Here is a 15826-nt window from a genome sequence, read left to right on the forward strand (position 1 = left end):
ATCATTCATTTTCGAACTGTTGATTTGAAGAGTTACTTTGTATCACTGAATCATCCCGGAATTAAGTTTTAAATTTCTTCAAGCCCTTTCTAGCTTTGAAATGCTAGAAATAATATGGCATTTTTTTTATTCCAGGATAAAGAGTGAGGTTGCTGGTATTTTTCTGTATATAATCAATTTGAATTGTTATTTATTTTAGTTATTTTCTAATTCTTTGAGAGAATTAACGAAATGTAAATTTAAGTGAAACTAAAATATACTGTATATTAATAATTAAGGCATAAATTACTTTTAATCCAGTAGAGTTCTAAACACAATCTTTAAACGTTTCTATGTCACTTATTTTTTTATTTATTTACAGAATGGCCAGTTGGTTTGCCGAAAATATTGATTGTGTTTAGTTTCAATTAAATCTTTTATGCATAGTTTTGATGTTATCTTGCCCTCGGCAAATATTTTTTACAATCAAATCTTGTTAGATATTAGAGCCTTTTCATTTTAAAAGAATTACACATGTACTATTTATTCTGAAATCGAATCTTCCAAGTGGTGCCAAATCTTATGATATCAGATAATCAGTTAAAACATAATGTCAACCTAATCTATCTTCTGACTGCCCATTACCTTTCGCGGCATGAAACTTCATCTTCTTATTCTATTTGTAATTGATTGATCGTAAATTAAATCAATACTAATGAGAATTTAATTTCCTTGACTTTCAACAACGGAAGAAAATCACAGCGATTAATTATTCGATGAAAAAAATGAAAATGATTTGAACAATAAAATCTAATGTTGAAAATTAAGCAAAAAAATATTTTTTAAAAGAAAATTGGCAAAATTCAGGAGAACATTTCATGGAAATTTGTATAATTAAAAAGACAATACTTCTGAATTTCAAACTTGCATGAATTTAATTTTATGCAATAATGTTTTCGAATGTTATTGCAGAAAATATTATTTTATATTATTTCTTTAAAAAAAATATTGATCAATTAAAAATTAAGTGCACATTCAGAATCTGCAAGGTGTAGTTATGACAAATTTGGTGTATTTAGATCAAATAGTCTCTCCTATAGAGAAACAGTACTACTTACACAGTACAAACACGTATTCTTCTTTATTAATAGCAGAGATATAGTACTCAAAAGAATGATTCTAGAAATGGAAAAGAGGAATTAAACTTTCCGATATTATCTTACAGTTGGCGTGTTCTATTTCTAATCGGCTTATGTCCTATCTTGATGATCTCAATTTGACCAAAACATGGCCTTTTCTTCTCTTCAACTTTGTCATATTATCATCTTTTTTTAATAGTATTGCTTTTCATTCGGATTTAAAATTAGCATACACAACTGTGCACCGTCTTCAGGAGGAAAATATTAAAATTCTTTATCTGCAAATTTTAAAAAAATTGTTAAAACCATTTAAGCGGGACCACGATTGACTGATCAGAAGGTCATCAGCTAGAGTTTTGATAAACTGAGTGATGGTCATGGTCATAGTCATGATCAGGCCCTTCAACTCTTTGAAAAGAGTCACAATAATGCATTTAGACGTTATCTTAATGCAAATAAAAGTCATTGTGACTATGCATTTATGTATGTTCCACATCTTTCCCTAAATCGCAGGCAGAATTCAGCCAAAATTTACACACTTATTATTTAACACAAGAGAAAAAAATATTATCAATTTTGAAAAGTACAAAAATTAATTAAATATTCATTTAATTAGAAATTGATGAAATTTTTTTTTTTTTCCTCTTCTTAGTAATTTTGAACAACATTTCTCTAGATAATAAATTTTTGTGAAATTCTCCTTTTAATTTTAATGAGTTTGTCGAAAAATGCCTCGCATACGATTTGAAATAAGGACGATACTTATTTTTTTGAGCTATTATAAAACTTTAAATTACTATACCACTATTTTTTTTTTATTTTGTAAAAATGTTTTGGCAACTTTTATTGGTTTTATTGTAGTGGTTTAATCATGCTTAAAAAAAACATTCAGTCGCTCAGCTGAAGATAAGAACTTTAAAGTTTTGTGAGCAAATGAGACATATCCTATAGCAGCGACTTTTTTTTTTTAATGAATAGAATGCTATTAACAGTTCGATTCCATTGAACATGAGAGGAAAATATATATGCCTGCTTATATTTCCCATGTCCCTAATTATCTTTTCCTAACTGTCTTTATTTAAACCTTTCTAGGGCCGTGGGAAGTATGCTTCCCACCAAATTTATCAATCTTTGTATGAAATTATGTAGGTTGGCATAAGTTCTGATAAATTTTTTTAGTAAGTCAGGAACTTAGATGCTTCAGTTCTTTATCTCACACAAAATAATGTATCTTGATTTGTTACTTAATTATTAATTAACCAAGTTAATTAAAATTAAATTTGTCTAATAAACTAAATGAATCCCTTTTCTTACTCTAATTTCAAGCCTAAAAAACATTAATTATAAAATCTACTTCAACGGGAAATGCAAGATCGTTAAGCATGGCTCATTTTGTTGATATTTTCAATGTGATATTTAATCCTGTATTGTTTATTCCTTAAATTATTATTAAACTTATTTTGTCGATCTATGTAAATAAGTGTAAAGAATTTAGAAAAATTATTTAAAAGAATAATTTTTATTTTTAATTTAAATTATTAAAATTCTGTATTGTATGATTAAAATTTCATTTCTAAAAAAAAAATCCCGAGCAAGATTCTATTTACGTAATTTTATTAATTTCTTTATTTAATTATTTAAAATAAAATTGAAAATTAGCAAACGGTAATGATACAAATATAAATTATTACACCAAAATGGGGAAAATAATATAAATAACTGCGTATTGTACGATACAGGTTTGTATGCATAATAATATTATTATTCTGCTTTTAGGGTTCATAATATTTATCAGGCATCTAAATGACAATTCATTTTTTTAAAGAAACAAAAAAATTCTAAAACGACAAATTCAGTTTGCCTTTATTTCTTATCAATTTCTTTTTAAAACCTGAAACAAAAACTTTCAATTTAAGAACTAATGAAAATTTATATATTTATTTTTTATGAATCTAAAATAATAATAGTTTTGAAATTCTGAAGCACCTATAAAGTTATTTCAATGACGTGCAATATGACGTAACAATGCGATGATGTCTTTGTAATAATATCGTTTTATTATAATTATTGTGATTCTCATAAACTGCCTTGTATGAATACTTTATTTATTGACAATGTTTCATTTGTGTGACCAATTTTCTATCTGATGCTAGTTATTTTCATAAAAAAATATATATATAAAAAAAATATAGAATTGGTATGATATCATGATGAAAAAATTAAGAAAATTTTGCAAACTCGGAACTTTCATTTCTCGTTATCAGAAAATGATATTTCTTTTTGTTCATTTGGATAAAGAAACTCGTTTCTTTCTGTACTGAGATATTGCTCCATTCAATGATATTTTTCAGAAACCATTTAAAACATAAATTAAGTCAATGATCGACGAAACTTATGTTTATATAACCGCCTTTCACTTCATGAATTGGCAGCTGTAAGCACTTTGCTGATTTTGAATCTGAAATGTTGTTATCCTTACGATAATGTGGGTAGTAATATATTTTCTTTTCAAAAGAGTCGCGTTTCAATTATCCATGTGACTGCTACTCAAAACTTCAAGACATTTATGAACAACATTTATTCAAATAAAATAACTTTCCCTGTTTAGGAACATCTACAGTTAAAACAATGTACCGAATGAAACTAAATTTCACTCTCAAACTTTGGAGAATTGAATTCCGGAAAAAAAAAAAAGACTTTCCAGAAATTTCTGATTCAGTATTTTGTACTCAATGAAGGTCAACGTATTGGAAAGGTTGTATGGGAGCCAGGAGATCCTATTATTGATTAACAAAATATTATTTTCGATGAGATTGACACTATGCGTAGTAAGTCTAAACTGTGTCTTGAACTTTAAAAAATGACACATCTACAAATTTAATTATCTATAACCTGCTCGTTATGGAAACTTTAATAATGAAATAAAATGCCTATCATAAACTTAAGACAACGCTCATTTTTAAATTCAAATTTGCCAAAAAAAAAAAAAACTAAAATATTACGACAAATTTTTAATCCAAGATGAAATCTGCATATCATTTCGCACATTGATTCACCTCTAACATCCATCTTATTATGAACATTCGCATATCATCTATAATATACATAACATTTAGCACATTTTATTCACCTCTAATATTCATCTTATTATGATTATTATCATCTAAAATATGCATAACATTTAACACATTTGATTCGCCTCTAACATTCATCTTATTATGAACATTCGCATGTCACTTAAAATATACATAACATTTAGCACATTTGGTTCACCTCTAACATGTTGAACAACATTGCATCTGCTTTTAAATAACTGAAGAAGCTCTTCATGTTTAACCTCGCATGATAACAACAAAATTAAAACTTTAAAAAAATCACTCAATTGTCAAAATTCGTCTATTTTTTAGGACTCCACATAATGCGACCAGCAGATTCTATTTATGAATATATGCTACTTTTGATAAAAAGTATGTATCAAATACTATTAAGATGTTTATAAAACTAACAAAACATAAAATTAATGTGCGTGCTACTAATAAAAAAGTTTGTTCAAATAATGATTGACATACTTTGAAATTTTTTGTTTTCATAATTACATGTCCCAAATTTGAATGCGATATTTCAGCAATTTCTGAAAATTATCTGATTTTTATCACTTATATATCTTCTATTCTTTAACGTGGTTAATAAAAACGCAAAGCGAAAAAGGTAGCAAAAAAAAAAAAAAAAAAAAAAGGAACATATATAAATGAGCAGAAGAAATCCATCATAAGTATTTTGTGATCCGCTAAACTGAAATACTGACATAAAATGATTAGATGAAAATGATAACGCTTATCATGTTTCGGATTTTACTGAATTCATCGAGGCGAACAGTTTTCGCTTACTTGATAAAGGTGAATTATACAGATAAGCTGAATACCTAATCGGATTTTGTTTCTATATTTTCAAGGATTTGAAACTTCTCAATAATTTCTTACCGCTTAGTGAGCAACAGTATTCTTTCCCCTCCCCACCCCTTTTTAAATGCTTGACCACTGTCCGTACTATTTTTAATAAAGTTAATAATAATAGTTTTTAAAAACAAGCTATTGTTAGTATAATACGTTTTTGTTTTGATTATTTTCTATTTTTTTAGTCCTTAATTTATAAGTCATTATTATAAATAAAATGTAATTTAGAAATTAGTTTTTTAAAGTTACCTTTCAGTACAATATGGTGTCAAAATTTTATTAAATAATAATTAATTGCGTTTGAAAATACTGACATAATGAGCTGGCATCGAATTATTTATCAAAACTTTTGATTCGAGTTTTTAAAAATTATTATTTAGTTTTGAAAAAAGTTTTCTAAATATAAGTAAAACTGCTTTTCCATTTTTTAAAGGAACTTTAGTATAGCTAATAAGTTTCTTAAATTGCATTGATTTAATCTACTGCCATTAAAAAAATCTCACTGCTTATTAAGTTTTTATTTCTATTCATTCATGTTGATTTATTTTTATTTGTATCAATCCCATTATTTTAAGTGTTAATATTATCTTTAATTCAAAATATGTATTTAATTTTTTAATTAATTTCTGCGAATCGAATTTCTGTATTCTGCCCTGGAGCAATGAAATTACATAGAATTTGATTTATATTCTATAAAAGTCACATATTAAAACAGCTTTTGTTGCATAGTTCCCATGTAATTTTTTAATGGACCATCAATCAACAAATCAAATTAAAGAAGTTTATAAAATATGCTTGCATCTCTTTTTTTTTTTTTTTTTCCCATCTGTTGATGGTTAATTTTTGAAAACTAAATGACGGGCATTTTTCATTTATCGATATTTTATCATTTGATTTCTTATCTATTTTCTTGTTTCTTTGCAGACCACTCTCTTCCGGCACTCCCTCCTCTTCTCGTTCTTCCAGCGTTCCTACCTCACCCCCCTCTCGCCGGCGTTCTTTCGACATGTCCCGTTTTAGCTCTGACGACAGGAACTCTTCTTCCAGAAGCAGCGGGGACGACTGGGGCCCTCCCAACTTACGCAGGGGCCGAGGCAAGAGCGGTCGACCCAGCTCTGCTGATAGCTCATCCGAAATATCAGAAGCTGAATTGTGCCGGGGCGGTGCTGACTTCCTCCGAAGACAACGCAGGTATTCACCCAGGAAGGTGATGAAGTTCGGCGAGAACAACACCTGTTCTGAAGATGCCGAAGATTCATCCCTGGAGCCACAAGTGCCCAGCACCACAGTGACCCCATCACCGTCACCACAGAGAAGTCGCATTCCGACATCTCAATCGCCATCCCCCCAGCATCGCTTCAGAGGGGGCCGACTATCCGCTAGTCGGTCTGAAACATCCCTTTTCCAACAATCCCCAATCAATCGGGGCGGTCGGACTCAGATGTTACCGGGCAATCGTCGGGCATCGCAAAGTGGTAGGCAGCGTTCCTCGTCCACCAATCGGACAGCTTCGAATTCTCCTGCTAGGACGCCAGAGTGGCATCCTAAAAGAAGGACGCTTTCTCTACAGTCATCACCAGTTAAGCCAGTGCCACCCTTGCTAGAAGAGATCCTCAACGATTCAGAGGTTCTCGACTCGGACGAGAAGATTTTGGAACGAATGGAAAAACTGATCAATGAGTACCGGGCAAGAGAGGCCTCGCCTGATTCTTCTTTGGTCGACGATTGCTCGGCACCCATTCGACCACTATCGAAAACGGTTAGGAGAAATTCTTTGTCTAAGATTCCAATATTGAATTGGCAGATGAAACAATAAAGCAAAGAAAAAAAAAAATTAGTGAACAAACTTTGGCGAGCTTACACACAGCTTGTCCGAATCGGTTTCTAGGCTTTTGCACATGGACGGCATGTCGTTGTTTTTTCTGAAAGTTGTTGCACTCGTAGAATCGTTTGCTTTGTTCAGTGTCTTGTTGCCAATATCTTGTTTAATCCGTCGACATATCTTCATGTGTTTTATTAAATTAATCAAAATTGTTATAGCTGTTAAATCTTTGCTATAGTTGTGAAATATTTAAAGGTATTTATTACATTATTGTTATAAAATTTATTTATAAGAATGATTAATTGATTCCATTTTTCGAGGAACAAATTTCTTCAGATCTAATTTTTAAATATTGTTGAATTTTTAGGTAAGAACAAATTGTCTTCTCAATGAGCTGTGTTATACATCTACTTGCTTATAACAAAAATCTAGACACTAATTTTTGAAAATCCGTTCCTTGAAATTCCTAACTTGATGTATCTTTTTTGAAGAATGTGTTTCGTCCAGTGTTTTCTCCATGTGCAAAAGTGAAGAAGTGCAGGTTGTCCTGCAAATTCCAGCAAATGTCGCCTGTTATTTTCTAGTCCACTCCATCATTCCGCGGATGTGCTGAAATTCGCTCTTTTTTGTCCTGTGCGAGATATCCAGCAGCCATACGTAACGCTTTTTAGATTAATCGCCTTTTTGTGAGAAAGATCGGCACAGAATGCCAAAGAGAAGAAATGTTTGTATCACGACAGGTTTTTTCCAAGTCCATGGTCGATCATGACCCAATAAAGATTATTCTACGTTTTTTCGTCTCTTTTTCATTCACTTACGCACACAGTCAAAAATGCTGTCATGATATCCATGATGATGTCATGTCACGCAACAGTAAATGCTATCATGATCTGGAGTGAATTAACCTTGTTAAGGTCCCTGATGCTGAAATTCTTTGGGGCGGGAGAGGGCGTATTTTAAACATAATGCACATGTATATTCCGAATTGTTAATAATTTTGCTTTAGAATAAAAAAAAATCCAAAAATAATTAAAACTAAATTTTTTAAAAGAGAAACAAACTACTAAAATAGTCAGATTAATTATATTTTTCTTCTTTTTTTGGAAAAGCATTGCAATTAGCTGTTGCTGCATCTAAAATACTGTTACATCTTTAAAAACAAGACACTGCACTCAATTTATTTCAAGTAGAAAAAGCTTGAAGATTATAATGTATAAAAATAGATCATAAAATTTTAAAAAAATTAATGGAAAATTAATCTTGTAGCGAAGAGAGATTCATGGTGTTGAGCAGATGAAAATACCAGCTTTTGGGACTCGTATTTTATTGAGATTTCTTCTTCTAGATTCCACATCACAGTACACACAAAACATCAAATTACACACACAAACTTAATATGGAAGAATAACATATCACATAGTTTCAAGTTGGCTAGCCGGGCTATCACAGAGTAGTGATGTCTTACTAACTGAAAGGCATCATGGGAACTATACAAATACCCCATCTCAAAGTGCCATGTAGGGGCAAGTGTGGAGAATAGACACTATATATCACTGGTTACAATATAACCTAAAGCTTTATCATGAATTACCGTCGGTAGGGATTAAAGCCAGGGTTTTATTTTTTTATTTGGGGAACCTGGCAGTCGTTTCAAAACTAACCCCTTATGATCAGAAAATCCCAAGAAATTGAGGTTTCGGGGAAAACACGAAAAAATATACATAACGCAAAAATATAAAAACGAATAATAATAATAATAAAAAGCATGTTGAACAGTACGGTTAACCTCAAATTTTATTAAGTCGTTTTCCTCCCAGTAGTTAAATAAGCATAATTATAATAGTATTTTTTACGAATCTTTACTTAAAAAAAAAAAATGAATGGCTATATGTGTTGGCGCTCTGCAAGTCAGACCGACTACTACCAAATTTGGAGGGTGGAAATATGCACCTCGGTGCGAATTTTTTTGAAATTTTAACTGATAATTAATTTAAAAGTAAGTTGAATATTCGCGTTTCCCGTGATAACTTCTGAAAATATTATCGCACAGAAATGAATTTTAAGCCGCTTTAAAATATAAAAAAAATATATGTCTTTTTAACGATACCAATTTAATAATTGTGGAAATTTTTGCTAAATTTTGGCAATTTTTTAAAAAAAAAAATTTGCATAATTTCCAACAATAGTTGCCCCGAAATTCAAATTGTTTCATCAAATATTTAATCACCTAATTTTTTTTTTTTTTCGTTGCTGAAAGCTAGGGAAAAAAAGACTGTGCTTAATATCTGTGTAGTTCACAGGGCAGATAAAAAAGTGGTTACAATATCGCGAAATTTAGAGGATAGATGAACTAGATATTTACATTTTCAGCAGTGATATTATGGAAATGTCTTCATTTGAAAGGTTCATGAACACAATAAATAAAACTTAAGAAATATAGTAATTGCTTACTCATATAACAATGCTGTCTTGGTACCCACATAACATTGTCATGATATCCATTTCCTCACACTACAACAAAAGCTAATGTGATACCCATTTGTGATATGCATGTTCTTACTCTCAACAAAAAAAATCGCTTATGTTATCCTAAGTGATCTCTAATGTCTACATATCTTTTATGATGGAGTTTCGTTGAAAGCCAGTACAATAACCATATACAAGTTATTTAACACTCAACTGCTAGCTGCTTTTCACTGCACTGCATAGGCGTATCCAGAGGTGGCAAGGGGTTGAGAGAATATAGTTGCCATCTCTATTTTTGGAAGACTCCATAAAAACAGTATATTTCTGTTAATTTCATATATATAAAAACAAAAGTCGGCAAACGAGAATGGAGGGGGCAAAAAATAAATAAGCCTTGAAGGCATGATTCTGGCTGCGCCGCTATTTGCTGTGATGTCACATTCTCTTTCCTCCTATAAGATGTGCAACGGATTCCATTATTAACATGTTGAATTAGGCGCATGTCACATAAATACAGGTTGATTCTATTCTATTCCATTATATTATGTTAGTGGCGGCTTCTAATTTAACACTGTCTTCATAAGCATCTACTTTTAAAAACATTCTACTTTGAAATAATTGAGCTAGAATATCTTTTCAAAATACAGTACACTCCCGAGTATCCAGTTCGCGGCAATCCGGCTTACTTTCCTTTCGATGACCACGGCAGGGGGGGGGGTGCAGTAGCTTCTCAGGTGTAAAGACCCCTGAGCACCCGAAGGCAGAAGTCTGACTTCTAGCTCATATAAAGATGATACTCGCACACCTGCTTGCACAATCCCTTTTTACATGGGGGCTTTTTCACACATCTCACAGATGGGACACAGGGTGAAGAACAATCAGGACTCGAACCTGGGACGACCAGATCACGGGAAAGACGCGCTATAGTTTTCTTTAATCGCAATTAAATGAGAAATTCTAGACGTCTATGAAGTCCTCTATTAGAGACTTTTTCAAAACCTATAAACTAAGTTTTGACTCTTCTCTTAGGGTTACCTTTTCATATCTGTGTAATCATTTATCAGAGAAAAGTGAAATCGGTTTGTGCCAATTTTCTTGAGAATTGGGCTTACCATTTACGTTAATGTTTCCTGCATTTAAGTTGGGCATTACAGAATCTGTTTAAACGTGAACAGTTTATATCCTTCAACTTACTTTTCTGCCATAAATTACTGAAAGGTGCAGTGCAGTATATAAACTATCAGTACAGATCTTTCTGTTTCAACTCGACACGTTACAAGTAACTGCTTTTATGAATGAATCACCAGCCCGCGGCTGCGTTCACATTGAGATAGATGGAGAGCTCAGAAGAAGTGAGAAAATACGTATTATTACAGTGAGTTTTGGATAAAAACTTGGTCTTTTGATATTGATGGGCAAAGAAATGTTTCATAGAACTCCGACCTATACGACTTTTTTGTTATCCGGCCTGTCCTACCTCCGTATTAGGCCGGATACTCGGGAGTGCATTGTACATGTTTAGTTCATGATATTTTGACAAAATGTTATGAAAAAATTCTAACCACTTAATTTTGCAAAATTAATTATTGTATTAATGAAACATATTGTAGGAATGGCATTTACAATGTGAACTGCTCTTGGTCCTCAGATATTATAAATTTAAGAAATAATACTATGTAGAATTAGAAAAATAATAAGCCATTCATTAAATTTAACTTAAAATATAATTTTACTTTCAATTTTAACTTTTTTTTGAATTTTAACGTTCATCAATTGCGCAAGATATTTTAAAATATTTCATCTGTATTTATTCTGAATAGAATCAGAATTTTAAAAAAAATTCTGATTCAGATGTGAGCCATTCTGATAAGGAAAATTAACTGGTAGATGCAATTGTAATCTAAAAAAAAAAAAAAAAAAAAAAAAAAAACATTTTTTGGCATGCCATTATATTAAAAAAAAAAATTGCTTTTTATAATTGTTTTATTAGTAATTTGTTTAGATAGGGCTGGAGTTGATATAATTTTTAATGACAAGCTATACGAACTCTAGTGAAACCAAAATATACAGGGTAGGCAAAAATCCGTAAAAACTTTAAAAATTTATAAAACCTGGAAAATTAAGCAAAATAAAAAACGACTTGCAGGTTTAGGATCGATAAGTGACGAGATTTTTTTTTAAGATAAGGATAAAAAAAAATAATTACAACAAGCCGATAGGTGGTTTTTTGTACATAAGTGAAAGAAAAGACATGGAAATAACAAAAATAATGTTACCAAAACATTTATTTAGCAATATGTGTTTCACATATCCACCACCACAGGCGATAACACACTGCAGGCGTGTCACAAAACCTGCAACGGCAGAGGGCAGCATGCCCGTCTGTATACAAGACAGCTCTCGGCGCATTACGTTTTTTAATTGTAACAGATTGGATGGACAGGATCAATACACCAGGAATTTCAAATTTTTCCATAGCTAAAAGTCAGCTGGTGTCAGATCTGGAGACCGAGGAGGTAATGAAAACTTATCTTCTGCCAGCTTCCCTTGTACTGCTAGTACCTACAGTTGATTCTGACGCTAATGTTTACATTTCGGCTGCAACCCGCGCCGAACGTGTTGGCCTTAGACTTGCTCTTCCGGCCCTTACACGATCCTCCAGAGATCCAATTTCCTGAAATCACTGAACAAGCTTTATGATTCCTGCTTTATTAAAAACCCTTTTTCAGTCTTCACTTTTTTTTTTTTTTTTTTTTCAAATTTACACAGTGCAACAGTCGCTGATTCCTGGTTTATGTAAAACAGCTCCCCAATAAAGCTTTATCTTTCTCACTCAGCATTAGGGATTGCAATACCGGCATTCCGGGATACCGAATACCGGTATTTTGAGCCATTTGTACAATTTTGTAATACCGGTATTCACAAGTTTAAATACCGGTTTTTCGGTATTTACTAGAAATTTTTATAATTGTCTCCACTATGTGTTCAGGTATCGCGAACATAGCAATATAGTATACGTTTTTGTTTTTATGTCTCCCTAACGGGCGAAATTAATTAGCTAATGAATGACTTAATTAATTTCTTAAATCTAAATGAGCGAAACATGGATTAACCCTGAAAGAAAATATTGTATCCATAACGACTGATTCAGCAAAAATTATGAAAAAAGTTGGAAAGTTGATTGGTTCAAATCAGCAGTTGTGCTATGCACATGGAATTCAATTAGGAGTAATAGATGTATTATACCAAAAAAATAAAGAACAGAAGAATCCAAATACTGTGGATATAGAAACTTCGGATTCCAACTTTGAAGAGTGTAAGAGTGAGAGTGATATTGACAATGAAGATAATGACAATGTAATTGTTGAAGAAGATCTTGCTAATGAGGATGAAATATTAACCTATCAAGAATTGCTTCCTATAATTTATAAAGTTCGAAAAATTGTTAAGGTATTTAAACGTTCCCCTATAAAAAAGTATATATTACTAAAATATGTACAAACTGAAAATAAAACAGAATATATGTTAATATTAGATTCTAAAACACGTTGGAACAGTTTGTTCCTAATGATGGAACGATTTTTGTAACTGAGAAATTCAATCCAAAAAGCAATAATCGACTTAAACCCGTAAATTAATTTTTCAGATAGTGAATTCGACTTAATATCCAGAACTATATCAGCTCTATTTCCAATAAAACTGACTATTGAGGCATTATGTCGGAGAGATTCTAATTTATTAACAGCTAATGCAACAATACATTTCATGTTGCAGTCACTGAAAGAACAGCACACATCACTATCTGAAGAATTATATATTACATTGAAAAATCGCACAGAAAAAAGGCATACCGAAATAGAAAATGTCTTATGGTATTTACATAATTCTAATGATTTTAAAAATGAAAATTGAAAGAAGAAAAGAAAATAACCAATTCAAATCTGATTAAGTTAGAGTCAAGTTTCTTAAATTTTTTCCCACAAACCTATCCACATTCAGAAGAATTCGGTTCAATTATCGAAGATTATGATGTCACTACTGTCGATAGTGAAAAGGAATTGTCTCTTGAACAAAAATTAGAATTAGCGATAAATAAAAAAATTTCAACGAACCAAAATACAATACAGAAATCGGCTATATCTAAAACCATACGACGAGAAATCGATTTATTTGAAGATGAGGATTTAGAGGTAAATACTTGGAAAAAGTATATCGCGCATTGCTAACAGTACCACCAACTACCATAGATACCGAAAGAGCGTTTTCGACAACTGGTAATTTTTACACAAATTTACTTTTCAGGCTTAATGACAGTACAATTGATGCATTATGTTTTTTTAGATCACATTTCAAAAATTTGTAATCGTACCACAAACTGAATAGTGATATTTATACTTTTTTTGCGATTTAAATAAATAAGATGTTTCTTTACTTTTTTGTGATTATATACTGTTATAGTTTATAAGTTACAAATTATTTTTTGTGATATTTACACTATCTAACAAAACTGGCAAATAAAAAAAAAAGAAACACCTGTGTTTTCTTTCTTTTTCTAAAATTTCTAATACCGGTATTAAAACCGGTATCGAAATTTAAAAAATACCGAATATCGGTATTAAAATTTTGGTCCGGTATTGCAATCCCTACTCAGCATCCTTGTTTACTTGCATGGCATGCAACGGAGAACTGGTTCTGAACCAAGAGCGTAAGGATTTATAATTGCCTGTCACAATTGCATATTTCAAATTAAATCGTTCGTACCACCGCCATCTGTCGTCTGTTTTTTTCTCTTATCTTAAAAAAATTCCGTGACCAATCAATGCTAAACCTGCAAAACGTTTTTTATTTTCGTTATTTTTTCGGGTTTTATGAATTTTTAAAGTTTTTACGGACTTTTTGCCCATCGTGTATAAAATCGATTACTTGGTTTCCGTTTCCACAACTTTTATTTCTCTTTGATATAAATGAATCCCAGCACACATGCTACATTATGCAAATTTACCGCTTGTTTCTGTTGAAATTTATACCTTATTCCCCTATGAGTGAAGACAGTAACACAATTAAGATTAATCAATATATTACCTCATCAAAACAAAGTAATTGTGTGCTTTTTTTATAGTTGTAATTACAATAAATAAATGTTAAGGTATTTCATTAGATACTATCCAAGTCAAAGTTATTGGACATTAAAGATATATTCATATTCCACAATTCAGAAACTGTGAAATATAGGATATTAAAATTTCCAAGTGAAGAATAATAAAGTAAAAAACACCTCCAATTATTATTTCTAAGAGGGAAAAAAAAAACAATTTTAAAAATTTTGAAAAGGTGTGCATTTATTTTTGTGCAATAAAATTTTCAGAAATGATCCAGGCAAAAAGACAAAATTTCGGTTATTTTGTAATTAAATAGAATTCTAATGAACATTCGTCTAATTAGATTTCGAATTAATATGTAGCATGTAAACAATCTGTAGTTTAAGGGTATATACTTTTGCGCCTATCGAAGAGAAATTCCTATTCCATAATTCAGAAATGTTGCGAAATGTCTAGTATTTAAAATTTCTAGATGCAAAATAAGCAACAATATTAATCAAAATGTAAACAAATCGTCAATCATTACTTCTACAAGGAAAGAATATTTTAAATGAATCCCCGAAAAAAGTAATACTATTTTAGATATTTCCAAAATGTAATGGGTAGTAATATAAAAAAAATCAGTCACAGGCTTTAACTAGTTAACTGTTTCGACCTCTTCGGAAAAGGCGTATCTAAATTCGCATAAACATATATGCATTATATAAATAAATAATTTTTATAAATATAATAACTAAATTATTATTTAAATACAACAATTGACATTGAATAAATTCATAATAATGCAAAATGTTGTATTTTTTAATATACTTGTCAGAAACAGTTAACTGGTTAAATACATTGTTAGTAACAATAAATAAAATAACAAACGAAGATTTACAATTTTAACCAGCGGAAGTGGTCTTCCCAAAACTTTCTCGCATACTCTAATAAATTTGTCATGCCAGAGAATGTCTTACATACCATTTGCATACAATAGTAAAGAAATATCAACCTTTGGCATGAATTTAGCAGTTTTACTGAATCTATTACGTCATCCATGGCGAGTTATTTGGCGATTCATCACTGCCGTTTGTTAATAGTGTGTGTCTCAGACACGTTTTTCTCAACCGATTGAAACAAAAATTTGACACAAAACTGTACTTGTCATAAAATCCCATACCAAACTTGGTATGGTTAAGTCATTGCGTTTTTGAATTGTCGCATTTACTTGTTTCTGGAAGTACAGACCAACATATGGTCAACCCATGGTTGGATTTGGTTCAAAATTTGACAGTGCCTACACTATAGATGTTAAAACTACTTTCCGATTTTTTTTTTCTATCTAGCTCTCTTTGTTTCGGAATTATGTTAGCTTACTTTTGAGCA

General features: G+C 31.0%; 1 protein-coding gene across 1 annotated transcript in view; it reads left to right on the forward strand.

Annotated features, from left to right (window-relative positions):
- LOC129971145 (GAS2-like protein pickled eggs) overlaps positions 1 to 7686 on the forward strand; it is an 87743-nt gene extending 80057 nt beyond the window's left edge. The window contains exon 5 of the mRNA XM_056084643.1: positions 5996 to 7686. Coding sequence (XP_055940618.1) covers positions 5996 to 6887 — 892 coding nt within the window. The 3' untranslated portion in view covers positions 6888 to 7686. The remainder of the gene's footprint in view (positions 1 to 5995) is intronic.
- Positions 7687 to 15826: the final 8140 nt, after the last annotated feature.

The sequence above is a fragment of the Argiope bruennichi genome, chromosome 1 (genome assembly GCF_947563725.1).
Source record: "Argiope bruennichi chromosome 1, qqArgBrue1.1, whole genome shotgun sequence".
In the NCBI taxonomy this organism is placed as follows: domain Eukaryota; kingdom Metazoa; phylum Arthropoda; class Arachnida; order Araneae; family Araneidae; genus Argiope; species Argiope bruennichi.